This window comes from Oreochromis niloticus, linkage group LG3 (genome assembly GCF_001858045.2).
Source record: "Oreochromis niloticus isolate F11D_XX linkage group LG3, O_niloticus_UMD_NMBU, whole genome shotgun sequence".
Classification (NCBI taxonomy): domain Eukaryota; kingdom Metazoa; phylum Chordata; class Actinopteri; order Cichliformes; family Cichlidae; genus Oreochromis; species Oreochromis niloticus.
The window spans coordinates 28,827,984-28,852,284 of record NC_031967.2 but is presented as its reverse complement, the minus strand read 5'-3'; the positions used below and the strand labels follow the sequence as shown (position 1 = coordinate 28,852,284).

The following is a 24,301-nucleotide window of genomic DNA, read 5'->3' as shown; positions in this document are numbered from 1 at the left end:
ACTCATCTGGGTAGAGCTTAACGTTCCGAAGCTTTCGCTTTAGCAACTTGACAGCAGTCTGAGATATACCCTTTATGTGGAATATCGGGGTTATGCGCACCCTCAGAGGGTACGGGTTCATCTTGAGCGTGCTCTCCCACTCGCTCTCTCCCCCGAGGTCGTTCCCTCCTATCTGTACGTATTGAGACTGTCTAGATATAGACGACAGTGCTTTCTTCTGATACTCTGACAGCCCTTCCGTGTTACACCGTGACGTGCTACCACCAGCGCTAGCTCCTACACCAAAGCCAGAGACTTCGACTTTTGCTCCCTTCTCTCTGCAGCGCTCGGCAGCATCGTTCAAGCTGTCCTCAGCGTCCTTGTTGCAGGTAGAGAACACCTCAAAAGAGCTGTAGTATCCGCCAACCTCCACTGAGCTTACGAACCCATAGCCCCAAGTGTCCAGGAACTCATCGATGTATCCGTTTGGGTCTCGGTTAAGCTCCTTCACTGACATGCGGAGTGCAGTGGTGGGTTCGTAGGACGAGAAGGTCGCGCTGCCCACTTGGCACTGATACGACGATGACGAGACTGAAATCTTGTTACTCGAACACACGGTCCTTTCCATCGATCTCTCCACGGCATCGGTCTTACTGAACGTCACTTCGGCCGAAGCCGTTACACCCAGCATGGACCCCGACACCCCTGCGTGTCCGGAGACAGAGTCCTTGCCATCATGGGATTGCTTGAACTGTGATGCGTCCCCGGATGCTCTCTTGTATTCTCTGCTGCCTCTCAGACACCTGATGGCCTTGTGGAACTTGATACGGGCAGGAACCATGAACTCGTTTTGCTTCCTGCATCTATCCAAGAACCCCGAGAGCGCTATGGCCTCCAAGTTCCCCACTCCTTTGCTTGTCACAGTGTAGCCCAGCGGAAAGGTGTACACAGAGATGGCCGAGTCACAATAGGTCGTCAGCAATCGGTCTGTTGCGTACAGAGTTCCAACTATAAGTGTGCTCAATAGGGTGACAGTCGTAACAGCATACAAGATGATAGTCACTCGGACCCCCGCTATCTTTCGCTTGCCGATTCCACGCACGTGGTCATAGTCACTCAGCGGTCCTTTGCAATTGGGTTTATCCAAGACGACATTGTCCGGTACTTGGTCATAGTCACTCAGCGGTCCTTCGCAATTGGGTTTATCCAAGACGAAATTGTCGTCACGCAATACAGCGAGTACTACGGCAGGTGCTCTAGCTGGTCTACTCCGTCGTACAACTAACCTTGTGATACAGTCGTCGACAGCCGATAGTCCAACACGGCATTCCTTCCCAGCGCGTACACACACAACGCGTAGCACACTGTGATATCTGAAGCTTAGGCCACATATCAGTAACAGCACAAACGCGACACACACAGCAGAGATAACCCCCGGGGTTGATGTCCTGATGTCAGACTCCTCAGACACAAGCAGAGGGGCAACGGTGTGCTCTTCCCCTTCAATGCAGGTCATACATTCATCACCAGAGCAGTGGAATCCGGGCTTACACACACACTGGAGCCGTTTAGTCGGGCTGTACAAACTGTACTTGGGCTCGTATGTGTCGGACCACTGTGGTTGCCCGTTGGCAAATTTAGGACGCACACCCCTTTGGCAGACAACCGCGGTGTCTCCGCTAGAAGGCCAACACGGCATACAGTAGGTCACAAAGTGTTTCAGCTTTGAACATAATGGTGCCTCGAACGGTGTATACGTTCTATACAGTGCTCTTTTACTCCGATCTTCTATGGTTCTAATGGAGTGCCGTCCATCCATGTAAAAAAAGGCGTATGTTAGGCTGGAAGAACTGTTCTGGTATATAAAGTTTTTGTTGGGATCACAGTAGGGTTGTACCATACACCTAGTCAGTCTGTTGGGCGTGTCCATGTATTCGTATAGGAGACAAGGCAAACACCGGGGTTCCTCACAATCCGCCCCAGCTACCATCACCGTGGCAGGGCTACACATACAACAACCGGCTCTGTCGACCCTACAGTTTTGTGCTGTAGTTCCACACAGAAACATGAGAAACATAAGCGGAAAACACATCATGTCCACAATCAATGATCAGAGAATGCCTCTTCAAAGCATGGGTGTTATTACTAGCCCCAGGCTACCTATATTCAACCGACCTACAGGTCGGCCATCTTTGCGCTGCAAGTCGGCGGCTCCCGACCCACGGGTCGGCCAGCTTTGCGCTGCAAGTCGGCGGCTCCCGACCCACGGGTCGGCCATCTTTGCGCTGCAAGTCGGCGGCTCCCGACCCACGGGTCGGCCAGCTTTGCGCTGCAAGTCGGCGGCTCCCGACCCACGGGTCGGCCAGCTTTGCGCTGCAGGTCGGCGGCTCCCGACCTACAGGTCGGCCAGCTTTGCGCTGCAAGTCGGCGGCTCCCGACCCACGGGTCGGCCAGCTTTGCGCTGCAAGTCGGCGGCTCCCGACCTACGGGTCGGCGACAAGGCACTGTGACTGCGATTAAATACTACCCCAAACAGGCCGCTTTATCCCAACAGTCTGCCACCGCTGAGAGAACTCAGCAGCGTGCGGACATAGCTCGTTCCTAGACGTAGACATCAGAATCACACAGAAGCATCTACGGTTAATTGTCAACTATGAAGACATCGTTCTACACTGTCCTGTGCTTAGGAGCGTTGTTCTACTCCACCAGCTGCAGTTCCACCAAGAAGAGCTACAGTGCGACATGTCTGAACGGTAAGACTGTGACAGTGGACGCGTCTAGTGTGGGCCGCACGTCAACGTACAAGACGTACAAGCAACTGGTGTGTAAAGCCTGCGCCGTACAACGGTGCGAGGACACCAGGCTGTTCAAGGGGTACTCCAAAAAGGACGACAACAGTAGAATCCTCACCTCCAGCCTGCAAGGGCTGCAGTTGAAGAGTTACGGCTCGACCCAGGCGAAAGTGTCATACAGATGCCCCGACACAGAAACCCTACGGACCGCTCAATGTCAAACCGCGCAGACGCTGAAAGAGTGCCTGGTGAAGCTGTGCCAAGAGTGTTCCTCGACAAACTGCGAGGTGTACGCGGGCTCGACGAAGGTCAGCTCGGGCAAAGTGGCGGTAGCCAAGGGTGTGTATAGGATCGACACAAAGGCCTCGACGGCGGAGAAGCTGAAGAAGAAGCTGGAGGCCGTCAAAAAGATTGCAACGTCCGATAAGGCAAAGGGGGCAGCTAAAGCCATAGGAGCCGCTGTGGTCAGCAACAAAGACGTCATCCTCAAGTTCGCCAAATCCATCGGGGTGCCCGAGGAGAAACTCGCCACCATGCAGCAGATAATCAAAGTGGGAAATAGCCTCTACGCGAAAGACCTGAACGGCGGACTGGTAGCTCTGGCTGAGCTCACGGGTCACCCTCTCTCCGAAGAGGAGGAGAAGACTATCGAGAATGACATGAGCCAGGACGAAGAGGTCGAGTATGCTAGTGTGTTGGCTGTTCTGAAAGAAGAGTCTGCTCGCGTTGAGAGCGGGCAAGACTTGTATGAAGAAAACAAAGACTCATTCTTGGCGAGATACGGATTGTACATAGCGGTCTCTGTGGTTGTCATAGTTGTGATAGCCTGCTGTGTGTGCTGTGTGCTATGCTGCAGAATGTGCTTGAGAAAGAAGAAAAGGGTCAACGTGGACTATAACTTGCAGCAGCACAATCCGTAAGAAAGAAATGATAACGCTCAATAGTGTATTACAATTGTCATAAAGTATTGTGTGTGCCATGTACTAGCACATAGTTGTACTCTTTTGTTTTCGTAGCATGTTTGTATAAAACCTAGGCCGATGTGATGAACATTGTAGCCTGGGGAGGAAGAGTTAGTCTTATTTGGTTGTATTATACATACAGCCTAAAGTATTACATGTAATCACCAGTGTCACTGTTTGTATTGTTGTCAATGCACTCCTATGCGATAAGGGTAGAATTTTACACTGTTGTTAGATTTCATGCTGTGTTTTATACTGTTACATTTTGGATTGTCATCGATACAGTCCCATGCGATCGAGACGTGCGTTGTTATAATGTTGCAATGAAGAATGCAAAGTAAAGCACAGTCCTATGAAACCAATGTGTTGTATGCACAAATGTTATGGTTTATGGTCTATGCTATATTGTTGAAAATAAAATGCAGTAACAATCAGTCTAATGGTGTCTGTTACCACCACCGTACTCTAATGTTGTTAGCCGTAAAACACCACAGTACAGCAGTTGTATTGACAAATCATTTATTGGGACATACAGACATACGAGGCACTATGTGTCAAACTCCATTTCCAATTTGTCCAGTCCTCCGTTTTCGTACGATATACACCACCACCAGACACAAAGCTACAATGCACAAACCCACCATTGTCGACAGTAAAACAGAGTTCGGCCAGCCGATTGTTGGAATAGTTGTGCGATCCACCGCTCGCCAGTGTTTGACAACGCGATACCCCGTGTCTTCCTCCAACACGTCGCAGGTGAAGTTCCCCGTGTCAGATGGTAATATATCCACAGCGATCCGTGTTTGAAACGTGTCATCGTCGTTTGGGAGAGTGTCAAACACCTTAAGACCGTCGTCCGTATTGAGAACTCGGCTGTTCCTCATGAGCCTCATCGCATGCGTGTTTGTGGGAAACCCAGAGGCCACACAAATCAACGTGAGAGTAGTGCCGTTTGTCTTCCGTGTAAACATGTACACATCAGGGACGGTTACCCTGTCTCTCAGTTCCCGTTTGCTGTATCCAACAAACGTAGTCAACCATTTGATACACTCGCCGCGCAAGTAGCCGACGGTGTATTCGGTCAATACGGTCACACCGTTCCATTTGTCAGCGATGGGTTTCGCCGCTTCGGTCGCAGCTGACCACCTCAGCGTAAGATAATCAAAAGACATTAAATCGTCACCATCGTAAGCGTACTTATCCACCCCGTGGACAAACCGGAGCCTCTCCTCGGAGGGGTTCGTTTCCCCGTAACATCCGTGTAACCACTGTATAACATGTACATCCCCATCGGACGCCGAGTGTCCCATGAGAGTCATTACGATATCTAGGTTAACGCCAAACCATTTCTGCTTGCTGAGTCGACTCTGCGTGCCCTTATCCAAGTAGTCAGTGGTTAAGTGTCGTCTAGCCCAGTTTGTTGTGGGGGTTTTCCGTGGGTTGTCAGTGTCAAAACGGTCAAAGGGTTTACCGTCCAGTAGACCTATTGCTGTAAACTTGTGCACACCCGGCAAGCCGAGGTCTGCGGACATCGCTGTGTAAATGTAGATCAGCGAATGAGTTGCCGAATTCACTGTCAGCATACGAGTGGCAAAGTACAAAAACACACACCACGCGTCCATCGTAAGAGCTACCGCAATTACGTGCGGTGTGCAAATGCAAGCGAGTCCAACTCTCCCAGTGTTCGGGCAAGTTACACTCGCCAACGTTTCGGCCGTCTCACAACAAAGCTGGCTGTCCGACCGACAATCCCACCCCCAGCTATGGTGTTTCGCATCGACCACATATACCCAGCAAAGACCTAGCCATCCCGACGTGTGTCGGTCTTTTGTAAGAAAGGAACGCTGTAACTGAGAGGTCTCTCACTTATAGTTGTCCAATGTGTGTGATTGTATATACAAGTACAGCACGGTAAACGCAGAAGCGGGGTGGGTGTGTGTGTGTTTCACCGCAATGGCAAAAGTCAGTGTTTGCGCTGTTAGAAGAGCGGGCAGACTAGACTGAAATGAGAGTCCCACACATAACAACAACATGTAACATTTCATGTAGGTTTATTATTTATTACAAGCAGTATGATAACAAGCTGATACAATACAGTGAACACTTTGCCCCCGTTCTACTGTTCGGGGTACCAGAGCCTAAGAGTTGCGGCCTTTCGCCTCTCATCCGTGTCGTTGGTCTTGCACCACAGAAGACAATCGCTGCCGTTGGGTTCCGTCCGAAAGACCTCTCCCACACGCGGCATCGCGGCCATCCGCTCGTCGATCAGCCGTCCAAAGTCACCGCGGTCGCCCTCACTTGTGGTGACACACAGAAGTTTGTCCTCCTCGACTTCATATTGGCAGTCGTCATACGTGGTCTCGGGCTTGTGCCGGTCACCCCACAAGCCAGGCTGCTCGACGACCCATCTCGATCCAAAGTAATCCCTGTAAGCAAGCCATAGCTGTCGAGCGAGCGCTTCTGCGACCGCCGCCGCCTTGCCCTCGTCTTGTAACAGCACGGTTATACGCGAGCCCACCGCGGCCACTTTGTCCACATACACGTACCAACGAGCCCATCCGACCAGCAAAGCCTTCAGTTTGCAATGAAGCCAAAAGTGCACCATGTGAAAGCCGTCAAGGCACAGCACACTCAGGTCTTCCAGGTCCATAAAGTCTACGTAATGGGGCGCCATATCGCCCCATTCCTCCGGTTTGATCCTCTCTAGCATCTTGCCAGACACCATGTGTATCTTCATGATGTCGTCGGCCCAAGGGTTATACATCTCCCAAGGCTCGGTCCTTTCTCCGCCAGGGAACACCAACCTCGGGTGCGTCAAACGTATGCTGTGCACTTGCGACATCACTGGCTTTGCTGCTGCCACCGCCGCTGCTGCGTTATACACCGACACTGTCACAGAGTGAGCTTCACTGGCTTACAATCACATCCATACAGCTTATATACCATCCCGCAGCTCGACACCTCCCCGGGTCGGCGATAATATACCCCTACAAAGGAGCACTTTCGCTCTCCTTGGTTTCGGTGGGTGTTGCATCGCCAAAGGCATCACGGTCGCAGGTCTCGGGATAGCTGTATCGACACAGAACGTAACCGCAGCCCCGCGAAAGCGAGGAACAGCCCTCACAGTCCCAGAAGCAGTGAACTATACCAACACACAAGCAGTACTGGTCGAATGGCAGCTCGTATTGTACCTGTCCCCGTACCAAATGAGCTTACGTGCAGATGCCATAGAATGCGCTTGTATGGTAGCCCATGTATGAGAGAACAGAGAGACCAAACACAGAGGATCACACGCAGAACAACAGAATGTAACATTCCATTTAGTTTATTACAGTCAGCAATGGTGATACAATGCACACAGTCACATTGGTCACAATGTCGAACCTGGTATAAATAGTAAGCGACCCAGCCCGTTCCTCGGTTGTTGTCTCTCAGCACTGTTCTACGGCCATCATCAGGGCCACCTATCCGAAAGTAACTGTGGTCAAACGCCGCCCGAGCACTCGATGTGTTTTAGTGAAAGAGAACGATCTTAGAGGAAAACTCATGTACTGACACAATGAAGACCAAGTGTCACAGGCTGACCACTAGCCACTTTCCCCGTTCCGCACGTCGACGTACGTGTCTCACGATGGAGTCGTTCGATCGCAACGGCAAGAAGAAGAACAAGAAGAACAAGAAGAAGAACACGAGGATCGGCCTCTCCCAAACAGACCACGGTACAGTCGAGGAGTATGTACATGTACAGGAGGAGCGATCGACACGGGCAGCAACAGAGCGTCCCGAACCAGTGCAGGGCTCGCCCGAGAAGTACTGGGACAGATACAAAAGAAACGCAGCGGTTCAAGCCGTGGCTCCGTTCGACAAGACGTGCATATGTACCGCGTGCAATGCCGGAAACAGCGCCCGCTACGCTCCCGATGTAACCCATGAAACGGCACGTCGCAGAACAAACACAGCGAGAGGTGTATTCCAGCAATACGAATGGATTTTCGATCCACCGCAACCAAGTAACCACCATCACGATCAATGAACAGTCGCCGCTATCCCCAACAAAGCACCTCGCCAAAGCGGTGGAACGGGACGGCGGACGTCGAGTAATGTCTTATGTCAAGAGTCGAGAGTGCACCGTTGTCTGCATCGTACCATTTGCTACTTTCCAATAGAATGTAATGTGATGACGACGAGGAATAAAGAGCAGTGGATGCAAAGATGTCGTTCTACCATGTGTTTGTTTTTTGTCTGTCACACAAGTTAGTGTCTCTCTGTCGATCGAACGCCCCATCGAGAAATGCACACAACGCAGAACATCAGTGCTATCGACATGCTAGTAAGCCCGATCGAATCCCAACAGTGCTGGTCAGAGTACAAAATGCGGGCCAATGGGCCGGATACCCCAGGTATCCCCAGGTATCCCCAGGTAACTCCAGACACTCTCAGGTAACTCCAGGTACCCCCCCCCCCCCCGCGAGCCACGCCTTTCCGCCTGCGGCCGAGATCCGCCTAGTTGAAATAACTGCGTTTTCGCGCAGGCTCTATGGTGCGCGGCCAGCGGAGGCCGCTGTTAACCCTGATGCTCCCGCCAGGGGGAGCGTCGGGGTCGGGGGATGCTGGGTCCCCCCCCCCCCGCGGAGGGAGGAAAAGCGGTTGGGGTTGCGATATCCCACACCCCACCCCGGGGGGGTGGTGGGACGGAAGAGGGAGAGAGGGAGGGAGGGGGGAGGGAATATGCGGGGGTCGCGAGATCCCCCCCCCACCTCGGGGAGGGGATGGTAGGAGGGAATATGCGGGGGTCGCGAGATCCCCCCCACCTCGGGGAGGGGATGGTAGGAGGGAATATGCGGGGGTCGCGAGATCCCCCCCCCCCCCGAGGGAATGGGAGCCAAAGCACACACAGAGAGAGAGAGAGAGAGAGAGAGAGAGAGAGAGAGAGCGAAAGGGAGAGAGAGAGAGAGCGAGAGAGACGGGCGGAGGGGATCGAGAAACACGCCGGCGAAAGCCCAGCGTGTCGCGCGCCAAAATGATAAGAGCGTGGATGGCGGGTACTAAGCGTGTCGGGGTTTGGTTACAGAGGAGGTGGTGTCCCAGTGCGCGCCGTGCAACGACGACAACGAGGTACCACCGAGAAAGAAGAAGACAAAGACAATGTCACGCACTAGACCGTGGGACCCAAAGAGCACTAAGGTCGGCACGGGCGGATCGCTTTCGCCGGCGGTGTCGTCGTCCTCCTCCCCCTCCTCCTCCTGCTCACCATCACCATCACCATCACCGTCAACATCGCGTTTGGCGTACGCGGGGTCGGCTCCGGTCGCTCCGTTGTTGCGACCGGCCACGTTTCACTATGGCGGTCTAGGGGTCGAGGAAGACCAAGAGCAGCAGCAGCAGCAGCAGCAGCAGTAGCACGAGAACTCTGAGGAGGAGGAGGAGGAGGAGGAAGAAGAAGAGGCCGAGGAAGAAGAGCAAGATGCCGAGGTGGATAACGACTCGACCGCCCGAACGCTCGCAGACGAGGAGCGGTACTCGGAGGATCAGGAGGACGAAAACGATGGGGTGGCGGATCCCCATAGGTCCTACGCGGAAGAGGAGCACGACTACGAAACGGCGTTGCGACTCTGCCAGGACGGCGGCTCGTAAGGCGAGTCGAACCGTCGAGAGGGAGAGGAAGAAGCAGGCGCTGAACCGGGAGAGGAAGAAGCGGGCGCTGAACCGGGGCGGGGGACTTGGGAGCTTCGGCAAGAGGACGACGACGCCGGCCGTGTTGCAGGTGGCGTTCATGATCCTGGTCGCGATCGCGGCCACGGCGCTGTCGGTGAAACTGGTGACGCAGATGTAGCCGATGCTTACGACTACGACGATGACGAAGAGGACAAAGACTATGAAGAAGAAGAAGAAGAAGAAGAAGAAGAAGAAAAAGACGTCCTCGCCGATGATGATGATGAAGAAGAAGAAGACGTCCTCGCCGATGATTATGACGATGACGATGAAGAAGAAGACAAAGACTATGAAGAAGAAGAAGAATTAGAAGAAGAAGAAGAATTAGAATTAGAAGAATTAGAAGAAGACGACGACGACGACCTCGACCCGCGAGGACGAGGCCCCACCGAAGAGGCCGTGGCGGCGGCGCGAGACGAGGCCTCCGCGTTCATGGCCTACTTTCCGCCAGAGATAGAGGACTCGGTGATCGCCATGACCAACCTCGAAGCGGACAGGCGCAGGCCCGCCATCGACGGGTGGAAGCCCATGGGGCGCGTCGAGTTCCGGGCCTACGTGGGGCTGCTGGTGCTCGCCGGCGTGTACAGGTCCCGGGGAGAGGCCTGCGAGAGCCTGTGGGACGCCGAGAGCGGCAGGTCCGTGTTCAGAGCCGCGATGCCGCTCAAGACCTTTCGAGCCTACTCGAGCGCGCTGCGCTTCGACGACAGAGAGACCAGACGGGCCGGGCGAGGCGAGGGCGGCGGCGGCGGCGGCCACGGCTACGACAAACTGGCCCCCATCAGAGCCGTGTGGGACGAGTGGTGCGCGAGGCTGCCCGCCATGTACCGCCCGGGACCGGAGGTCACCGTCGACGAGAGACTGGTGCCGTTCAGAGGTACGTACGTGGTGCGTGTTGTGTGTGTTGTGTGCGTGCGTGCGTGCGTGGGGGACGAGAGGAGGAAGAGGAGCCTGAACGGCGACAACAACGCTAGCTCGCTTTGTTGTATTCGTGTTGGGTTCTGCGTTTGTGCTTTTACATGACTCTTTATATCTTCCACGCTTGCAAGCGCGTTCTCTGTCAAACTCACGTCTCTTCTTCCGTTTCTGCCCCAATCTCCCACACTTTCCCACACATCGCTCTGGGGGAGATGAGAGGAGGAAGAGGAGCGGGGGACAGCGACAACGCTAGCTCGCTTTGTTGTATTCGTGTTGGGTTCCGCGTGTGTGCTTTTACATGACTCTTTATATCTTCCACGCTTGCAAGTGCGTTCTCTGTCAAACTGACGTCTCTTCTTCCGTTTCTGCCCCAATCTCCCACACTTTCCCACACATCTCTCTCTCTCTCTCTCTCTCTCTCTCTCTCTCTCTCTCTCTCTCTCGCCATCAGGAAGGTGTCCGTTCAGACAGTACATGCCCAGCAAACCGGCCAGGTACGGGATCAAGATATGGGTGGCGTGCGACGCGCGTTCCAGCTACGCGTGGAAGATGCAAGTCTACACCGGCAAGCCCGACAAGCGCGGCCCTCCCGAGAAGCACCTGGCCACTCGAGTGGTCGTGGACCTCACCGAGGGACTGGCGCCGGGACGCAACGTCACGTGCGACAACTTTTTCACCTCGCGCGAGCTCGCCGACAGGCTCTTTCGCGAAAGAGGCCACACCGTGCTGGGCACTCTGCGATCGAACAGACCCGAGATCCCCAGAGAGCTGCGCTGCGTCAAGGGCAGGGCCGTGGGCTCCGTGGAATCCGTAGTACTCGGCGGCTCCGCGGGACCGAGAAGAGGAGGAGGAGGAGGAGGAGGAGGAGGAGGAAGAGGGCCAGACACGATCATCCTCTCCTACGTGGCCAAGAAGAACAAGAACGTGCTGCTCCTCACCACCGCTCCTCGCTACCACCGCCGCTCCGGCCCCGAGCCCCGGCCTAGCCGCAGCAGCAGCAACGGCAACAGCAACAGCGGCGGCGGCGGCAAACCTCCCTTGGTGCTGCATTACAACCGCACCAAGGGAGGCGTCGACAACCTGGACAAGGTCGTGAGCACGTACAGCTGCAGGAGAAAGACCTGCAGGTGGCCCGTGGCCCTTTTCCACAACATGGTGGACGTGGCGGCATACAACGCGTTCGTGCTCTGGAGGGAAATTCACCCCGACTGGATGGCGGGCAAGCTCAACAAACGAAGGCTCTTCCTCGAGCGGCTGGGCAAAGCGCTCGCGCTCCCCATGATCGAAGCCAGGGCGTTGGCGCGAGGAGGAGGAGGAGGAGGCCGTGTCGCGGCCAGAGGAACTACTGCTACTACTACTGATGAGGCCGACGATGCCGATGCTAGTACTACTCGCACCGCCGATGCTACGCCGCGCGACTCCTCTCCGGTCAAGAGGCGAAGGTGCCGCGTGTGTCCCAGGAGCAAAGACGTCAAGACCAAGATCCTGTGTCACGAGTGCCGAGTGTACGTGTGCACCAACTGCGCCGTCACGTACTGTCCCAACTGCGCCGCTTCACGCACCGCCGCTTCCCAGACGCCGCCGACTTTGTAATAACACAAGCGCCCCTCAGGGGGGTCCTAGCGACCCCCACCCACCCTAATCATCATCATCATCATCATCATCGTCGTCATAACAACACATATGCCCCGAGGGGGTCCTAGCGACCCCCCACCACACCCTATCATCATCATAACACATATGCCCCGAGGGGGTCCTAGCGACCCCCCCCACACCCTATCGCTATCACCATCATCATCATCATCAACACCATCATCAACATCAACATCATCATCATAATAACACACACGCTCCTCGGGGGTCTCCACGCCCCACGCCCCGAGAACAGGAGGGCGGGCGCACAAGGGTTAAAGTAGGCGTCCCTCTTCTGTTTCATCTAACTAATTGTGTTTAAAAGATCTTGTCTTTAGCTAACTTGACTTTTTGCAATTGTTGTTAAAAAAATTCCATTACTACATTTACTGTTGTAATTTTGAAGTTTGTTAAGGCAATGAGTGAGTAATGCATTCATTTTAAGTGTAAAGCTCATCAACTCGTATTTCTGCTTGGTAACTGCACCTGTAACTTTTTCGTATTTCTCATCTCTAACTCTGCATAATCTCACATGTTGACTTGACGTCTTAGGGTAAAGTGAGAATGTCCGACAATAACAACGATGAAGAAGAAGATAAAAAGGAAGAATAAGTAAGACCCTCTTCATCATTATGATTTCTTTTTTTTTTATTATGTACACAAATAAAATTAAATACAGATTTCTTCTGAAGTTTAGTCTCTCACTTGAATTGTATGTAACATATTAAATACACAAACACACATATAGAAGTTCTAATTAATTTAATAAAGTACATAATTACACATTATAAAACAAATTACAGATATATCCCATTTCTGAACAAAATATTACATTAATCAAAACTATTATTACAATTTTTGTCTTTCTATTTAGGTCTTAAATAGTTATCAGTTGAATTATTAATCCAAAACTCAAATGATTAATTATTACAGCCTTAACAAATGCCACAGGCTTTCACAATTATTAACAACTTCACATGTGAGGTTGATTAATCCCTTTTAATACTCCTGCTTGTCTACAGAATTTTTAGGTTATTGTTTTTTTTGTTTTGATCCAGCAGTATCGTTTTACTGGAAAGGTTTGACACTTCTGGTAAAGGGTGGGGTGAGTTGATATGATCAGAAATGTTACTGCCAACAGAACAAACACTAAAGGAATTTTCTTTACATGAAAGAAGACAAAACTATTAACATAGTTACTTGAAGGTATTTAGTCTTTCTTTCATTCTCATAATGAAACTTAACACTGCATTTCTTCACTATTTATTCTGACTTTCTCTACAGGTCTGTCTGTGTAGTTTTAAAAGGCAGTAACACGCAGGCAACTCACAGAGCCCAACAATTAACTGAGAAACATGTCAATTTAAATATTCAGGTTTTCTTCCCGTGGTAATGGAACCAAACCAGATAACTGCAGGTTAGTATTTAATATGGGGGTTAATAATAAGTTAAAGGTATGAAACTACTGACATAATTTGTAAAAAAAAACAGAACATAGCTGGAATTTTTAGATGCTGAATCCCAAAACCTTTAATGTGCAAAACCTTTCATGTCAGCTTGAACTGTTAGAAGTCTATGAAAGCCAAACCAAAACCATAGGAAGCCTTCTAAGCTCTAAGTTAGATCTTTACCCACAGTGAAACAGGACACCACTCCATTACAATTATATAAGAATTAAACTGCTTCAGTGCTTCATCTCCATTGTCTGCTAATACAAAACGCATATGCCTTAGAGATAAGGATTGTTTAGGATGAACATCATCAAAAGACACGTCACAATTTCAAGTTCATTCACTCCAGGAGTTTGTAACTGAATCAAGTTGGCACTTTTACCTAAGATGGAACATTTTTATGCATGAAATGTAAACTTTATTTGTCTCAACGAAAGTGAAACCATGTTATTGTTGTGCAGCTCTAGAGAAATGCAAGCACATGAGGTTAAAACAGCAAAACTTAAGCACAATTTTCAGGAAAGCCCAACTTAATTATACTCAGTCTTCTAGTGACAGTTCAAAGGTACAATGGAAAACAACAACAAAGAAAACATTATTGCACAACTTCGTTACATCACTCACCGTACATTCAGCATTCCTACAGTAACGACAGCCTCATTGTCATTAACGGCATCTCACCTCTGTACAGCATTCTTGTGCAACACCTGTCACATTCAGAGTGATCTAATATAACTAGATGTGGACATACGTTGCACACCCTCCCCTCTTAGATGCTCCACCAAATATGAACCTACATATTTAGATCTGCTCACACTTCTGCATTTTATCTTTAACAGCTACAAACCACCAAGCTGCTCCTCACTAGTTACACTAACTACTGTTTACCTTCTCCATATGTCACCCCATAAAAGCACCTTTTAACCCTTCATTAAAACTTGACTTTAAACATAAAAAGGAAATAAAATTATAGAGCCTCACATGATGAACATTGATGTCTGGCCTAGTCTGGACTTTAAGAGGAAAATCCACCCAGAAATACTTTGACACTGTTAGAAATAAATCTGTCAGGTGATATTATTCATTTCAGAAAAAGCTTATAGGAAACACATCCTGTAGGTGAAATTAAATTTCAGTCTACTTTAGTTTCTCCTGGTGTGAATGTTTGAGTTTAAAGCAATACAACCAGTTAATTTTTTTTGTTAACTCTGAAACTGGTTAATTTTGTATAGAGTTACAAAACTGAGATGTCATTATTATGAGTTACTGTACTAACACACTAACTAACCTTTACTTTGACTTAAACACAAATTAAAGTACAACTGGGATTAATGCTGTTTAGAGTCAAGTCCAGCTCATATCTGATTTTTAAAATTGATAATGGTACCAATATGTGGTGTTAGGGTTCAATGTTGAGAGAAGAATCCATAAATAACCACAGATCCGGTCCAGTGTGGAATTAGACGGCATTTTAATGAATTACACATGTGTGAGTTCAACAACCCAATCAGTATTGAACTGTCTTTATCATATTCAGACAACAGTTTTATAGGGTTAAGATAGTACAGCCCCCTTTTCTGTTGGTAGGCAGATTTAAACAAAGCATACGTCAGCCTAAACCACAAAATGTTCCATGAACTTTAACATAGTTTTAAAGAACATTGTCTTCGGGTCGGTGCTTCCCCTCAGCTCGTCTTCGCTGTTGCTCATATGGTGCACTTCCTCTAGGTACGTCGGCACACTTCTGCATTTCTGCCCTACCAAAATAGATCTACCATGGTGTGTATGTGTGTGTGCGTGCACGTGCGAGGGCGCGTGCATGCTGTGTACTGCGTACGTGTCATGACCTCTCACTATTTGTCTGTCTGTACGTGCAGAGTTTGCATCTGCTTTCTGAACCTTAGTTGACCTCAACTTAAGCAACCAACCAGGCTCAGGCCATCCTGTGTGTAATGATCTTGACTTATATGTGAAATATATAAACAACTGTTTCAGTCTACCACAACTGCTTAAGGCTTACTCCGCAATAAATGCATACTAAACACCCTTGCACTTAAACTCTGGCTTCAGTTTCACTTCTGCAAAAGTATGCTCTGCAGACGCGTTTCCTGTCTCATTTTGGCACAAAGTGTATTTTCCTGTCTCTGTCCTCTACACAGAGATCATAAAAGCATTAATAACATTTAAATTATAGATTCAACTCAACCATTTAAAATGGTTCTTCTTTGGACCTGTAATAAAGGCTAATATAATACCAATATATTTGAACATCTGAATGCATCTATGAAAGCAACATCCCTATTAACATGAAACGGTAATGATGATTATCAAAATAGCAACAAATAATAGCAGTAAAATATTTCTCCCCTTCACACTTCCCCTTTTGACCTCTGGATAACATCAAGAGGTCACCAAAACAACGAAAAGCATGACCGAAACTAATAATTCACAGAGTAGATCCTAGTCTAAGACTAGATCCACCTTAACTGTAATGGATAAGAACCTTCTCCCTACTATGCTCTAAGTTACTCTGTTTCCTCAATTGTTCTCTTCATTCAAACCTGATTCAAGCTAATATTACTCAAAACATGAACCTAATTTTGTATTTGGTTTTTGACTTTTATTTTTATATCTCATTCAACCGTACTCAGCATTTGTAAAACTCTTAAAAGCACTGCCTTTAAGAGAATCGAAGAAAGCACGTCTCTGCATGTGCTTCCTCTTGCTCCTTATCTGATCATCAACATCCTGCGCACAAAACTGTCGCTGCTGCAAGTGCCTCTCATCTAAAGTCACCTATCACAAGAAAATGTATCAAGAAAATCATCATAACGGCTTATTCTACTAAAAGGATAATAAAAAACAACCACTTTAATCATTACATGTAAACACATAGTTAACTGCTCCTAAATAAACTTCATCATAGCTAAAAGCTGAACTCTAACTGTATTTTGAACTCCCATTTCCTGGGTGATAACCTGTTTGAATATATCATTTTATTTCATTTTGCTGCTCTTAATGTAATGACTCCTTCTAACTTATACTTTATCAGACTTAACCAAAATATATAAGCTTTCTCCCTTTGCTTCTGTTTTAAACAAAAACTTAGTCACTTCAACCAGCATCTGTTATTCTGTAACTGCATTTTATATAAGAGGACTAATTTAGAGCTGCATGTGCTATCTCAATATTTTACATGTCACCCCATTTAGTTACAACCGAAACTCCTATTCAGTTCCTCTTTTCTGTCACTTGTTATTGGGTCAACTCAAATTCAGTTAAAAGCTAAAGGAATTTCAGGCCTTTTGCCTCAAGTCAATACTGTCATGTGTGTTAAGAACTCCATATGTCTGTAAGCGTGTGCAATCCTTCAATAACTCAGGTCATTCTCACAGTAGATTGGCTAATCATAATGTTAACCAAAAGTTTGTGACCCTCAAGAGACGACTCTCTGAGCCAAAACTCCGTTAAAGGCACCAAAATGCAATGTGTATGAAAAAATCCTTTATACATATATAATCTCCAATATTATTCATTTGAGTCAGCGAGACTTTTAACATCCTCATAAAAGCTCTCCTCTACCCTAAAAATAAATCTATTTACTATCTGTTTCTAAAGCCTACATTATACAACATTCTAACATTATGTCACTGTGACAACTTATCCTAAAAATCAAAAAGAAATCCCACATTTTCTACTCATAAAATGTTCACTATTTTTCCCCAAAGCATATCCTTTATTCCCACAATTTCCCCCTAAATTTTATATACCACTTCTTATTAACACCAGCAATTTATCTTCTAAACAGAATTCAGTTCATTTTAATCCTCTCTTTAAAGAATTAACAATCTCTGCCCCAGTTTTACCATATTTAAATTATCAAACAACCCCAATAGTTATAAAATCATACTAAAACCCATTTCAACTTAAGCAAATTAAATCTTAAATCCCTCTCTTTTTTGACACATCTCATGTGGCAAAAAACTCAAAATGCTCCACCCAAGCTTAGGAAATTACAAGGGAAAAAAGGTTAGTCATATCATATCATTTCTTAGAACCCTTCAGCCATCCTCCTCTCCGGTATTTTGCTCCAGCCCTGAAAACCTGTGTTTAAGGAACAAAATCAATTTAATCATCATGTCAAATCTCCTCAAACTCGTTGCTCCATCGAACTCTGGATCAGGGGCGATTTTAGCCCATTTTTGGGGGTGCTTCAGCACCCCCAAAATGAATCAAAGCACCCCCAAAGATTTCTTACTTTTTTTGGACAATATTTGCTGTCTGTGTGACACACTGCTAAAAATATAAAAACCATACAGTACTTGGTTGAAACATAACATTTTAACAACAAAAGTATAGATAACACCCCCCCTCCCAAAATGGTTTGTTCCAGCTCGGCTCTCCCTTACTCTGGCTCTAGCTCTGTTGCTGCCAGAGCGGCAGCAGACGCAGCGGAGCGGAGGTGTAAGTGCCTGGCTTAAAACAGGACATATTAGCTGCATTTAACCTTCAGTTACTCTTTATATAGTTAGGTAGGAGTCATAACATGTTTCTTTTTAGCTGAAAAACATTACACCAGGTAACCTGCAGTGTTGAAAACATGTTTTCCGACAATGTTTGCTGCCCTACAATCCGTCCTACTCTGTAGTAAAATCAGCGACATTTGACCATCCTGTTGCTCCCATTGAAATTTATATAGCATATTTAAAATCTAAAACTAAAAATTGTCCGTAGCCTACTGTTGTTACCACTGTCCTGTTTGAAATGGATACTAACTAGCTAACTGACTGGATGCCCATTAACCTTAAAACTACGGTTGTGTGTGTGTGTGTGTGTGTGTGTGTATGTGTTTGTGTACAGAGAGACAGCCAGGTTCATAAGGGATATAAGGAAGTTTTTTCAAAAAAAGGAGCAACATTCAGGTAAAAGTGTAAGATCAAATGATCCATCAATAAAGGATAATGTTGGATCAGTGTTTCAATATTTATATCTTTTATTAGATGTTCATGTGGTTTGGTTATTTGCCTTTTGGTTGAAAGTACACTGAGAGAGGACTTTTTGTTAGTGATCTTAATAGTATTTTTTCATATTAATGTAATTTTTCATCTAATTGAATCCAATCTATTTGTGTATGATTGTCAGTCCAAAGAGGGAGAGAGGAAAGAGGGAACGTCAGGAGAAAGTACAAGGTCAGGAAGAAGCAGGTAAGAAAACAGACAGGGAACAAAACAGAAACTATTAAACTGACAAAGAGAAAAAACCTGATTTTACTCACACAGTCAGGAAGTTGTGTCCTCCCTATATTAAAGCTGCTATACAGAAGCTGCAAAACAAACTGGGTTGAAACATTTTTGACCCTCTTTAACAACATTCCAACATTATCATTGATTGGGGAGATTAAAATTAATGATATACTTTTATGTGGTTCAGCCACAACTCTACTAAAACCTCAGCCAGTAATAGGTGGGCCAACTTTTGGACTGTCCAGTTGTCTGTATGACTGTCGCAGTACAGTATCAGAAAGTGCCAAACAGCCCTGGTGGAGTGAGGAGCTGTAAAGAGAAGCAGATGCTCTGTTTATATTCTAAAAGTGTTTTAAGCTTGTTTCAAAGATTCTGTACAGCAGCTTTAAATGTTTTCCAAAAGCACACATACACTTATCAGTGTTTCTCAAACTTTTTACAGTGTGTACCACCTGAGAAAAATGTCAAGCTCTCCCAAGCACCACTATGAAAGCATGAAACTCATAAATCTTACAACACAAAATTAGTATTATTAAATTAGTAAAATTAGTATCTGCAGTAAAGATTTTTATTTGTAATAATTTATTCTGTTTTGGGAGTGTTTTTTATGTATCTGTATTATATTATACACACACATTAAAAGTGAATCTCTGTCCAAATGCACTCAGTTTACTTCTTACTCACTATGAGCATCATTCATTATTCTCCCCCAGTAATTAAGGTTAGGATATGTATTTTTTTTTATCCCAATCCATTCTTCTTTTGCAGCATTTAAATAACCTTGATCAGATTTGATGGTTTTGTTACAGACTTTTCAAAAAAAGTGTTTTGCCTTTCTTTCTCAAATGTGGGATTAAATTGTGTTAAAATGTACAAAACAGTGATGTCATGTTTTGTGACGAGGACCCAGGCACAGAGAGACTTGTTGAATTTAAGAATCTTATGATTTAAGAAAGAAATTTGCAGACTTGCACAGAGATGGTAAATTATGATGACTGATAACGGAGACGAAGACAACAGACGATGAGGACAGGGAGGAACAGGGGTTTAAATGCACCAAGGAGACAGTCAGAGGGAACTTGGGACAACTGGAGACATTTAAGGATGCAGGGACTGACAGAGACAGGGAAGAAGTCTCATCGTGACGTGTAAAGTTTATCTTGCCTGGCTGGGCAGCTCTCTGGGTGCTCAGCACCCCCAAAGCTCTAATCCTAGAATCGCCCCTGCTCTGGATCCTTGGAATTTCCTGAAAACAAAACCTGTGTGTTAACCAGAACTTCACATTTCATACTCAATTTCCCCACTTATGATCCAACCTGTGTTATAACCCAAAATAAACTTACACAGAACAGTTATTAATCATGTGTCACCTCAGTTCATGGTAACTTAAGTTACATCAAACAATGTTTCCCTTTTAGCATTTTGCATTCTCCCAACCATATAATGTAATCCCATAATCTAACCCCAGTAAAAAAGAAATTTTCTCCAAACATACATCAGCAACCCAAAATCAGCATCCCCAGATTTAAGTCTCCCACTTGTCCTTTCATTTATTTCCCCCTTGGTCCCATCACTCACATTCACTCCCATGCATTCACACACGATCTTTTTGCTGATACTGCAGCCTTCTGCGCTCGTCATCAGATGCTCCACATCAGCAAAATGAGCTCAATCATTTATTTTATTTCGTTTTCCTTTTTAGGAAAATAGTTCTCTATACTTTTGACTGGATTGAATCGATACGATCCATTTTTAGACAGAGACTTGCCGCCAATCAGTCTCTGATTGTAATCAATTATAATTCTGTAATGCCCACCTGATTTTCGTACTTGGTAATTTTGTCAACGCCGTCCGTTCACTCTCTTTCAGGCCTGCTTAAAACAAAAATGAAAAAAGAGAGCTGATTATTAGCTCATCAAAGTACAAAACAAAATCACCTGACAGGTTTTTTCCTGAGTGCACTTACTACTACAAAAAATTTTTGGGGCCCCTCTCAGACATATCCATGTCTTAATCAAACACCCTCTCTGGAAATAAAACAACAGCCTCCAAAATCTGGAACAATCTCAAAGTTCACCCTTTCAACACACCGAAAACCTTGTCAAAAGATCAAAGACCGTTTGCACAATGTCTCCCTTCCTCACTTTACCATGTGTTCGTTCAGCATAAGATAAAAACCAATTTCAACAACGTATCATCCTTAAATTATAAATTTCCTGTCCAAATCTGCCCCTCTGAACAGACCTGACCACCGTAATCAAATATCCTGATACTTTACCATTATATATTTCGCCAAATAATCTTCAACAGCCACCGCTCTCTCTCTCGAACTGAAAGCCTCCAACACACACGCACACAGGAAGTGTCTCTGCCCCAGCTAATTTGCATAGACACACAGCTCAACAGCCAACTTGACAAGAAAAATACATGTTTAAACCTTATCACATTATTGAATTATTCTCATTTTCTTTCTATACTAATCACTGATTTTGATCACTCAGTACGAGAGCACTCCTGAGTCACTCTTATAAACACTTTTCTTTTGTTTTTTCCATCTATTTTAAATCTTTCCATCAATTGTATTAACCATTCACACCATTCTCTCACTCATACAAGCAGCAAGCAGATCTTCATTGCATATGCTTATGTTCTTAGCCAGGTTTTAAATCAATGTCTCTATGCATCAAGCTTTGATTAGACAAGCTTCATGAGCTTGTCTTTGTACGGTTAATACATTTTCTGTTTGTGTGTGGTATTTTGCATCTATGGCTTCGCAGTCCGTCAGACACCTTTCCAACCCTCCAGTTAAACAGTCAGTTTTCTCCTTCCCCGAATTACTAACCCTCTGTTTTGATTTCCCACCTTAAATTACCGCCCTCCTGGTCTTCAGCCAGGAGCTAGGGCTTGCTTTTCAGGTTCCTGGACACATCATGCTGTGAACAATTCAACCAGAAACTTGCCTTAACTTATCCATTGATGTTAACCTCTAACTTTCTTCCGACTGCTGGATCTGGAGAGTTGGTCCAAGTCTGCTTTACTCCTGAAAATAACAAAACTAAGACATTTTCATTATTACCACAAGTGCTTAAATGACCCATTTCTCTATCTCTGGTCAGAAACACCAATTATGCCATACATGTAAGCGTGTTCTTCCTTGCATTTTATGTTAATTGGGTGTAAACTGCTTCTTCATTAAATTAATTCATTGAGTTCTTCGTTGCCTTGCGATGTATTCATGTTAATGTACACTACGTGTCAGCTGTTTCTTCATTGCATCCTATATATTCATATTTAATTTATGCATTTCACCACTGAGCTTTAGATTCAAACTATCTCACTTCTGATTCATTTCAAAAATAATCTCACATGTAACAATTTGTATGTGTGTTTTCTATTCATTAAGGTAATGACAATTATTTTCTTCCATTATTCTCACCTTTTCTAATGTTTACCTCTTTGTTATGCTGTGGTGGACATCCCTAAACAGTCATGAGTTCAGGCTTTCAACTTTCAATCCAATTATATCCTATATTCTCGCAGTCCAACTCGTCCAGCTTCATCTCTCACCGGTCTCTTTTTCATTCACAGTGTCCTGTTCGTGCTTCAAAGCTCCAGCAAACACAGTCTCAACTCAGCTGTTGTCTTCTTCTCTGTTTCTTTACAGTCTTTCTTTTAGATTAAGTCCCAGCATGGCAAAATATCACTCAATGTCCAGTGCTCTTCCACAATTCTTTATCCCACTGTTCAACTGTCCAGCCTGTATTTTCACAGTACATGTTGCAGTACTCTTACATGCTGCTGCTGGTCGTCAGTCGTCATCAGTGTTAATGGATCAGTGGCACTGTCGTTTGCCTGCTGTATTCAAGTCCACGATGTTCTGTCGGTCTTCATCAGGCGATTGACTGTCCTTGACTGTCCTTTGAGTTTCTTCTCAGTTTCAGGGACAAAGTGAGAGATCAAGCTGCACAATTTCGAGCCAAAAACTGGCTTATTTTCTCCCAATTCTGTTAATCTGCTCTTCTGCTGCTGAACTCAAGGTTGCAAAGTTGAAAGACGCCCACCTGTATTGACACACTAAAGCATATAATTAGTATTATATTCATTTTTTCTTAAAGGCTTCATTTGCTTCATGGGCCTCATCTGTCTCTCTGTGTTCTTCCTGTACACACAGTTCCTTTTATGGGCATGCAAAGTTCCTGTTCACTATTTCCTGTCGCTGCAGCCCCGGTACACAGAGCCATATTTCCTGTTCTTCAAACTAATCTAACTCCTTTGTTTTTTCTTTGTATTTATAGTCTACAGGCCCTCTTTTATTCTACTAAATCTTGATCTAAAAAACAATACACCTTCATTTCACTCACACACATTTAAATAGAGCTCTTTCAAACATCAGGACAATCAACACTCCTTCTCACACAGGACCATTCTTTAGGTCAGTTTTATAGCATCAGTCACCCAATAATCTCTTAACTGGGTTTCCCAAGTGTATATACTTGTGTTTTCAATCGGAAAAAATAAACTCAACCTGTCATAACATCTCTCATAGATTTCTTGAATTAAAAGCACTTTCAAACTTTAAAACATCCTACTTTTCATCACAAAAGAAATATATTTCATACCCACTTTTAAATGTTTCTAACCTCTTTCAGACGCCATGACTCGTCTCACACACTGCCTTTTCTCTCTCAAACTTCCATTTTCCACTCACTCAGACAAATCATGCAGAGTCACTCAAGTCAAATACTGACAGCATTCACACGGTTAAAATCACACAAAATACGCTTTCATACGAGTATTTTAGACATGCCTTCCATGATCAGAAAGAGCAAGTCAAAAGAAAAAAGAAAAAGAAAACTGAAACCTCTCATCGTCTCACAACCCCGCTTCTCCCCACACACACATAATGAAAAAATAAAACACACCAACATTTATGGCTCACGAAATATACATCTATCAAAATTCAGTCATTTTCTAATCATTTTCTATACATCCACACTAATATATTCAAACTGTATTCATACTCTCATAATAAGCAAAACCAACCCCTTATATACAGGCATTTAGCAAAGCGCTCAATTCTGTCAAAACCGAAACCACCCTCTCTGCGCGTCCCTGCTGCTCATTTGCATTTACACACACCATCAGTGCACATCCGGCTGTGCATTACTGACACAGAGACTGATCTTACTCATAGATCTCATATTTTATATTACAGACGTCTTATTAATTACAACTGCACAGGTTTCAGGCCTCTTAACACCTATATAATTTTGATAAATTTACGTAACGGCTCCAACCGATAAGTCCTAGACTTTTTGTGCTCAATTCACCGGACCAGCTCCAACCGTTCCGTCCACATTTCTAGCCCTAACTTAATTTACAGGTAGCCAAAAAAGCGCAAAATAGAGGCTCCAACCTCTAGCAATTTTGGAGGTTCCCCAGTTCTCCCCGGTTTGTCGTACCGTACTATCCCATTAGTCGCCGCTAGGTCAAGGATAAACGTCTTTATCCAGGAGGGAGCGTTACCTCCGAGAAAATGCGCTTCTTAACAGACGCCGCTGTCGTTCTACAAAGATTTAGAATAATTTGAACCAACAATCTACACTCCCACACAG

The 24,301-nt window shown here is 45.8% G+C and overlaps 2 protein-coding genes across 2 annotated transcripts; one reads left to right on the top strand and one right to left on the bottom strand.

The window, feature by feature from the left end:
• Positions 1 to 4,287: 4,287 nt before the first annotated feature.
• LOC109198656 (H-2 class I histocompatibility antigen, L-D alpha chain-like) lies at positions 4,288 to 5,355 on the bottom strand. Its single transcript, XM_019354032.1, has one exon. It carries the CDS (start codon positions 5,353 to 5,355, stop codon positions 4,288 to 4,290), a length of 1,068 nt encoding a protein of 355 aa, XP_019209577.1.
• Positions 5,356 to 9,813: 4,458 nt separating this feature from the next.
• Positions 9,814 to 11,953, top strand: LOC102075598 (piggyBac transposable element-derived protein 4-like). The gene is made up of 2 exons (XM_019354033.2): positions 9,814 to 10,319; positions 10,812 to 11,953. The coding sequence occupies exons 1-2, from the start codon at positions 9,878 to 9,880 to the stop codon at positions 11,951 to 11,953; spliced, it is 1,584 nt and encodes a 527-aa protein (XP_019209578.1). The 5' UTR covers positions 9,814 to 9,877.
• The last annotated feature ends 12,348 nt before the right edge of the window (positions 11,954 to 24,301 follow it).